This window comes from Stenella coeruleoalba (assembly GCF_951394435.1).
Source record: "Stenella coeruleoalba genome assembly, chromosome: 7".
Lineage (NCBI taxonomy): Eukaryota > Metazoa > Chordata > Mammalia > Artiodactyla > Delphinidae > Stenella > Stenella coeruleoalba.
Window position 1 is genome coordinate 122,122,323 of NC_137153.1, and position 7,967 is coordinate 122,130,289.

The following is a 7,967-nucleotide window of genomic DNA, read 5'->3' on the forward strand; positions in this document are numbered from 1 at the left end:
GGACAGGATGTGGCCATGCTCCACAGCCTGGGCAGGAAGGGAAGGAGGGCTGGCGGGGCTGGTGGCCTCCAGGTGGTCCACGGGGAGGCTGCTGCCTGCTGTGACTGCCCTCCGGCACTGCCCTCGTGCTGCTCCCTCAGCGGCACCCCCAACCTGGGGCGCCCTTGGCCACCTGCCAGCCTGGGCGCCCACCTTCCCAAAGGCACTCCCTGAGCCCCTGCCTCACCCTCTCTCTGGGAGTAAAGGGTGTGCGGGCTCCCTCTGCCGCCTTCAGCCCGCTCCTGCAGGAGCCGGGGGCTGGGAGCATGGCCACCAGGGGGCCTCTGGGCACGTGTCTGGTCTTGGCTCTGCTCAGGTCCACCCCTGGGGCAGACAGCTGGGTAGGCAGGCTCTGGCCCTCTCTCCCTGAGGCGCCCCTCGGGCTGGGGCTGCGTGCTCCCCACTCCTGCTGCCTAGGTGCTGTCGTCTGGAAGGTGACAGTGGTCAGCACGTAGGGTGGCCGCTCTCTGCCCCGGTCAGGCCAGCACGAGGTGGGAAAGGCAAGTACCAGGAGCCCGGGGACTGACCCCAGGGCTCCAGGGGAGCCGCCGGCCCTGGGTCTGCAGGTCCCGCTGGCGAGACGGACTGGCCTGGCCAGATCAGCTGGGTGCCTTGCTCTTGAGTGAGAACTTAACCTCTCTGCCCCCCAGTTTTCTTCGTGGCCATTTCCCCTCACGATACAGATTAGATGACAGTGGACAGCGGTCCTCGTCGTCCTGCCTGCATCCCACCCTACCCTCATTCCCAGCTCCCTGTACCCGGCCCATTTCATCTCCCACACCAGTGCCTCAAAGGAAAACTGAGGCTTCCTGCTGAGGGCCAGCCCAAGGCCACGGCCCAGGAGTCAGGGGTGGGCTCTAGCCCCAGAAACATACCGCTTTAGGACAAGCCATTAGCTCTAAGCAGAGCCAACCCCATTTCCCCGGCCCAGCCCCACGTCAGGGACCTGACTGTCCCAGACTGGCTTTGTGCTCCCCATTCACGGCTGCCCCCATCCATCTAGGAGCCAGAGGTCCAGCATTCTCTAGACGCCCCACCCCTAGGAATCACTAAGGGGCTTCTGAACCCAACCCATCCCTCATTCCCAGCCTTGGGGAGGCAGACAGGTGTGATACCCACACCCTGTGTGCACCAGGCCCCGCTGCCCCTGGACCCCAGAAACCCCGCTGCCAGGCCCAGTCTCGGCACTTCTGACCACGAAGCTCGGCCACCACTCCGGGCCTTCAGCTGGAGGTCCCCTCCCCCTCCACTGGCCTCCTCGCTCCCTGGCGGGGGATTGGGGTGCACCAAGACCCAGCTCCTGACACTCAGGGCCCCTGCCACCTCTGTCCCCTGACCTGGCCCACCCACCTGTGTGCAGCCTGTGTCCCTGCACAGGGTGCAGGGGCCCACAGTCAATCCTGCATGCCGTCCCTCCCCGCCCTCCAGCCCATGTGGACACAGGGCAGGAACGGAGGCCTGGGGTGCCCGCTCCCAGCCCTTTTTATCACACAAGAGGACGGGGTCTTGAGGGAGGGGCACCAACTTCAGACTGGCCTGGCCCTGCGCCGCACTCCTCCCCTCCCCGGCTCTGGGGCACGAGTGTTGGTGGGGGGAGGCCTGGAGGAGAAAGAGGTTAGGGTGGTCCTCTGCCTAGGAAAAATAAAGCCTCCCTTCCCCAGCGGGCGGTGACAGGGTCTTCCCACGAAGGGCACAGAGATCCCGCCTCTCTAGGGGCGTGGAAGGAAGCCTGAGGCCCGCTCCAGGGTCCCTCCCAGTGGCGGGGAGGGGGGAGGTCAGTCTCCGGCACACCCAGCCAAAGTTTTGAAATGTACTTTAATTGGCTTGTCTCCCGGACTCCCAATCCAGGCCTTGTCTCTCGGGTTGTCTTCCTCCCCTCGACTGGGGGTGTCCAGATGTGAGGGGGCAGGTGCAAGGAGCAGAGAAGGTCCCTGGCAGCAGGGGGAGTCTCCCCGGCAAGGGCTTCCCAGCCGCCCCGGGGCCCCAGCCGCAAGCACACGCGTGTCAGGACACAGTCTCTTTAATGGCAAAGGCTGGGGCCTGCCCCTCCCCCCCCGTGGGCCGCGCATCCACGAGAGGGTGGGCATCAGCCTTCGGGTCACTGCAGCGGGGGCGCGGACAGCGAGGCGTGGTCGAACAGTGGGTTCCGCACCTCCATCTCTCCAGTCTGCGAACGCTGGCGTTAGGTGGGTCCAGGGCTGGGGAGGGACACCCACCGCCCACCCCCGCACTCACCGGGGCCAGGCCGGGGCACTCGTACACCGTGAAGTCGCCGTCTTCGTTCTCCTCGTCGGAGGAGGCGGAGTCCAACTCCTTGGGGGGCTCCTTATGCCTGGGTGGGGTCAGGATCGTCGGGTCCTCCCTCACCCTCCAGGTGCCAGTGGCCCGGGATAGGGGCGGGAGCAGCGGGCCGGGGTAGGGGTGGCTGGGCCAGGGGTGGGGCGGGGCGGGTGGGGCTTCTCACCGCTCCAGGCACCGCATCTGCTGCCTCTGGTGCTGGTAGTGGTACATCTCCGCGCTGTGCGCCAGCCGCTGGTCCCCGGGCTGCTGCGGGAGTGGGGAGACAGGGTCAGGCCGAGGCAGAGCGGCGGAGCGGGACGGGACGGAGCGGGACGGGACGGGGCGGGGCGGGGCCGGGCGCGGCCACACACCGAGATCCTGGGCGTGGCTGGGGAGCTGGGCGCCTGCGGGGCCGCATAGTCGGCCTTTTGGGTCAGGCGAACGTCTCGCTGCAGCCTGCGGGGAGTGGAGACACCACACCTGAGACCCGCGGGGTCACCGCCCAGCCGCCCAGCCGCCCGCCCCCAGCCCGGCCCCATGCTCACCGACACCAGCAGAGAACGGCCACGGCAAGGGCGGCCGCGCCGGCCACGGAGCACGCCACGATCAGCACTGCAGGGAGGGGGCGCAGTGAGGGCAGCCTTTCGGGCAGGACCCTGCCTCCCCGCCCGGCCAGACTTACGGAGGGCAAGGCCGTCACCGCGCCCGCCCCGCGGCTCCAGCGGGGACATGTGCACAGGCCCAGATGACACAGTGGAGCGCAGGGAGGAGGTGCGGGGCGTGGGCGCTCCCCGCGTGGAGGGGAGGCCCAGGTTGGGGCCCCGGCCACGCTCTGAGAGCCCCAGGGTGGATGCTGCAGAGGGAGAGCAAGTTAAACGGCAAGACCAGGCCGGGGTCAAGGGCGGTGGGGAGTTGGACAGGGGAAGGGGGCGGGGTCTCACCAGCCTCCAGGAGCCGCAGTCGCCCCTCAGGCTGGGGTGGGGCCGTGAGCCTGGAGTGCCCCGCCTCCTGCCGGGCTAGCTCCTGGGCCAGGAAGTCGATCTCCTCTTCCAGTCTGGGCTGGGGTAAGCCCTCCCCTGGGGAGGGTGAAGGGCTATCAGGTGGAGAGGCCCCCAGCCCCTCCCTGGCAACACCAGCTACCCGGCGCCCTCCGAGAGGGAGAGAGGGAGAGGCCCATCTGGGAGCCAGCCCCAGGCCGAGGCCTCCTTCTCCCTGCAGGCTCCTCCCAGGCACCTGTGGCCAGAGGACCAGGTACCAGCCTACCTGCTCCTGGCCATCCCGGTTGCCATGGTGACAACTGAGGGAGCTCTGTGTGAGCACCAGCGTTCCCAGGAAAGCGGGCAGGGGGTGCAGGTGCTATGGGAACGTGCAGAGGCCAGGAGAAGGGCAGGGGTGCTGCCCCACACCCCACGCATTACCCACAAAGTGGTGGGAGGAGCACGGGGACAATGCGTCACCTGGCCCACTGCCTCCGCTGCCAAGACGAGCAGGACCCCCCAAGGAATGCGGAGAAGCCCCATTCTGCACCCCCGCCCCCACCAGGCCATCAGGAGGAAGGGAGGGCCGCAGCTGGGGCGGGGCCGCGGCTGGGTCCCCCTCGGCCCTGCCGTGGGCACCACAGTCCGGACAGGGGCTCCGAGTAGACGCCCCCGCTCAGCACCCAGAGCGCAGAGCATGCGCCTTCTGCAGCAGGCCCCCGCCCCGCTCGCTGCCAGGAACATGCTCCTCCAGGAAGCCCCTCCCAGCCCACCCAACTCTTCAGCCCCCAGAGCACCCTCTGCAATGCCCCATCACACCTGGAGTCACTCTGGCACCATCCCGACAGACTCTGGGCTCAGGCCGGCGGGCAGGGCACCGCCAGCACAATCAATCAGACAGGACAGGTGAGCGATGGAGAGAGAGGGGTCGCTGGGCAGGGAGCAGGGGCGGCCCAGCGGGCGGAGAAGTGGGTGCCTGAGGGGTTTGGGACCAGCCCTGCGGAAACCCAAGCCTGGGGAACTCTGACCCCGCCTCTCCCAGAATCACCCAGCACTTCACACTGGATACCTCTTGCCCTGGGAGGGGCTAACTGCCCCAGGCCTCAGCCCACCACCCAGCTCTGGGCTGGTACCATCTGGAAAGGATCGCCAGGCCACTTGGAGGGCGACTTGAGAGTCCCTGGCACCCCACAAAGCGCAGGAGACCTGAGAGCTAAGGCTGGGGTCAAATGTACCAGGTGGGGGAGGGAGGAAGCCATACCCTGGGGCTGGCGCATCCTGGGCACACAGAGCCCCTGCTGGTCCTCCTGGAAGGACTGAAGGCAGGGCCCACAGACACGTGCACCCGGGGGGCACCGCGCCCGCCTCTTCAGGGCACAGTCCAGGCTCCCAGGACAGACGGCTGCATCTGAGAAGAAAGCGGAGGCAGAACAGGGTCACGGCCAGCCTGACTCAGCCCCTGCACAGTAAGTAGGACTGTCCTGGCCACCCCAACCCCTCCCTACAGAGCCGGCCAAGCCTGGCTCCGGCCATTGTTCTGGGCAGGCCCTTCCTCCCCTGCACCGGGAATCAGAACCAGGAAGACAAACAGTCCTAACACTTATCGGAACTCTCTTGCCTCACTCCCTCCCCAGAGTCCACTCCCCTGACCTGAGCCAGCTCTCCGCACAGGAACTGTCCCCTACCATCCAGAGAACGTTAGGGCCTCGCAGCGCTCCAAGTCCCATCTCCAGTCTCAACCTGTCCTAGAGCGAGTCTCTCACCCCTGCCCAACCTGGGAGCCCCAGAGGGCGGGGCCCAGGTCGCTCCCTCCCACCACCTCAGGGCTGTCTCCTATTTCAGGGCTGCCTCCCCACCCCACCGCAAACCTCATCATGACATCCTACAGCCCTAGAGGGCCAAGCTGGGAGACAGCACAGGTCGAATCACTGCCCCACATCTAACCACTGGCTTGTCCCCAGGGCACAGCCGAGCCGCTGGGGCTGGGGATACACGCGACGGAGTCTGCCAGTCTCACTTGCTTCGGAAACACAAGCCAGGCCGGGGTCACTCCTGCAGCCACCACTGCCAGGGACTGGGGAAGACCTGGGACTACAGGCCAGGCCATTTCTAATTTGGGGCCCAGACCTCAGTGTCCTGTACACGTGACCAAGGCTCCCATTCTGATGCTGGGGGGTGGAGGGCGGTGGCCCTCTCTGCCTCAGTTTCCTCTCTGGATGCAGAAGGTGAGTTGCCTCAAAGCTGGGGAATGTCTCGGGCTTCTCTGGTGGCGCAGTGGTTGAGAGTCCGCCTGCCGATGCAGGGGACGCAGGTTCGTGCCCCGGTCCGGGAGGATCCCACATGCCGCGGAGCGGCTGGGCCCGTGAGCCATGGCCGCTGAGCCTGCGCATACGGAGCCTGTGCTCCGCAACGGGAGAGGCCACAACGGTGAGAGGCCCGCGTACCGCAAAAAAAAAAAAAAAAAAAGGTGGGGAATGTCTCAAGACCTGGGACGCTAGCCCCATTCACGGGACAGCAGAGCCAGTGGAGCCGGGGGAGACCCAGCAGAACTGTCAGTGGTGTCTGGGGAGGTGCGGGTGGGCACATCTCGGAGAACCAGGACAGTCCCTGCTGCAGAAGGGTGACATGGGGCATCCGGGAATGCCCGCTCTGTCCTTCTCCAGACTTTGGCTGGCCTGGCTTGGTTTCCTTGGTAACCTGACACCCACAGCCTCTTGGCTGTAGGCATCCCTTCAAGGAAGTTCCAGCAGCTCCTAAAGCAGGCGGGCAAGTGGGCTGAGGTTGCCATCCCAGGGATCCCCCCTCCAGCACAACCTGGGTCGGCAGGCGCCCGTATCAGTGAGCTGGGCCCAGGGCCTGGGCTAGTTAAACATTAAGCCTGTGCCAGCTGGTCCGTCTGGACCCCACCCACCAGCTGGGCACCTGGGGAGCCAGGCAGCCGCAGCCCCTAGTGCAGAGAACCCAGAATGCGCCAGAGCAAGGGTAGAGGCCTGAGTTCCAGAGCTGGCTCTGGGTTCCGGGTTCCGGGGCCTCCCTCCACTCCCAGTCCCCCACCCTGGGACCATGTGGCTGCTGCCCATTTAGCCCTGGGAAGGCCCCTGCTCCAGACTCAGGGTGAGGGACGAGGGCCCAGGAACAGCAGCAGCCGGGGAGTGCCTGGCACCCCGCCCCGCACCTGGGTGCAGAGCTGATGAGCAGCTGGGCGGCACCGGCCCAGCCCAGAGGCTCGGTACTGGGACTATAAGCCGTTTCCCCAGGAGGCCCCACCCTGTACGCCCTGGAGCCAGGCCGGCAGCAGGCAGCCTCCACCATCCCTGGCCAGCCATGATCTGGCCCTCAGGCCTCCTTGGGAGCCTACCCTGGTGGTGCCAGGCCTCTGTCCAGGGGTGCTGTGGCCAGGAGGAAGCCTGCCCTGCTCTGGCCTCTTGAGGCCACACATGCAGACCACACGCACTGCCCAGGTTAGCATCCCAGCGGCATCATACAGTGGTCACTTCTCTGTGCCTCAGTTTCCTCATCTGTAAAATGGGCTGAGAACAACACTTCTCCTATGGGGCTGCCAGGAAAAATGAGTGAAGTCATGGGTACGAAGTCTCCCAATTCTGCCATCTGGCAGAGTGCATTTTGGGTTCTGCGTTCCTGCAGACCTTTGGAACCCCAGTGCCCACCTGGGGAGCCAGGAGCATCTCCCAGGACCCTGGGCTCATCCCTTTCTGCCTCAGTCTACCTTGGGGGGTGCCCTCCAACCCCAAGCACAGAAGACAGAATGGAGGGGCCCTGCAGAGCAGAGGGTGAGTGTGGACGCAGAGACTGTAAGCTCCTCCTGTCCCCACTGAGGCCAGAGCAAAACCCTAAGCCTGGGACAAGCTGTCAGATGCCCAGGGAAACTTCAGACCCACCATGGCAGCAAAGCAAGGCGCATGTCCACCACCCGAGGCACAGGGACCGACCAGCACTGCGACTCCGACTCCAGGACGGACACCGGCAGTAAGGACGGCAGGCACCCAGGGCCGGGCCCGCACCCGCGGTGCCCGAGACGCGCACACACAGAAACGCCCACGGGGCAGACTCCAGGCCGCGGGGCCACGCAGAGAGAGCCCTCCTGAGACACCGACCCACCAGGCTCACGGACCCAGACAAAGACATGAAGCGAATCAACATCAGAAGCCGGCAGAAGCCCCATCCAGAGGAGCCCCTCGGCAGCCCGGTGCCGCGCCCTCCCCGCCGGGCCTGTTTTCCCGACCCGCGAGAGGCGGGGCCGGCGCGGTGGCTCGCAGGCTGGGCCTGCGGGGTCCGCGGGGCCTGCGAGGCCTGCGGGCCCTGGCGAGGGCGGCGGCGGGGAGGATGACGGCGGCGCCGCGCTGCCGGACCCCCGCCCGGCGATCCCCGTCCCCGGGGCGCCCCGCGCGCGGCCTGCGCCCAGTGCACTCGCTCACCCGGGCGGCGGGCGGCCGCACCGCGCAAGGCCGCGCCGAGGACGAGGCCAGAGAGCAGCAGCCGCAGCAGCCGCAGGTGCCGCGGGGAGGGCGGAGGGACAGGCGTCGCCATCCTTCAGCGCCGCCGCCGGGGCAGCATGGCACCGCGCGGCCGGGGGCTGGGCACGGGCTCCGGGCGCCGCGTCGGGGGAGGCGGCGGAGGCGGAGGAGGAGGGGGCGGAGGAGGAAGAGGAGG

At 67.2% G+C, this 7,967-nt stretch overlaps 1 protein-coding gene across 2 annotated transcripts; it reads right to left on the reverse strand.

Moving 5' to 3' along the window:
• Window positions 1-1,710: 1,710 nt before the first annotated feature.
• Window positions 1,711-7,967, reverse strand: NPDC1 (neural proliferation, differentiation and control 1). Of its 2 annotated transcripts, none has more exons than XM_079926778.1 (9): window positions 7,733-7,967; window positions 4,558-4,704; window positions 3,261-3,395; window positions 3,002-3,172; window positions 2,865-2,931; window positions 2,691-2,775; window positions 2,504-2,583; window positions 2,275-2,371; window positions 1,711-2,206 (listed from the first exon to the last, which is right to left on the reverse strand). In XM_079926778.1, the coding sequence occupies exons 1-9, from the start codon at window positions 7,842-7,844 to the stop codon at window positions 2,138-2,140; spliced, it is 963 nt and encodes a 320-aa protein (XP_079782904.1). In that variant the 5' UTR covers window positions 7,845-7,967; the 3' UTR covers window positions 1,711-2,137. The 2 variants fall into 2 exon arrangements, with proteins under 2 accessions (XP_079782904.1, XP_079782903.1); XM_079926777.1 differs by having other exon boundaries at window positions 2,504-2,586.

Coding starts and splice junctions, on each gene's coding strand:
- NPDC1 (XM_079926777.1), bottom strand. CDS start 7,844: ATGGCGACGCCTGTCCCTCCGCCCTCCCCGCGGCACCTGCGGCTGCTG. Junction 4,705..7,732: donor TGCGGCCGCCCGCCGCCCGG/GTGAGCGAGTGC, acceptor CTTTCTTCTCAG/ATGCAGCCGTCTGTCCTGGG. Junction 2,776..2,864: donor GCCGTTCTCTGCTGGTGTCG/GTGAGCATGGGG, acceptor CACTCCCCGCAG/GCTGCAGCGAGACGTTCGCC.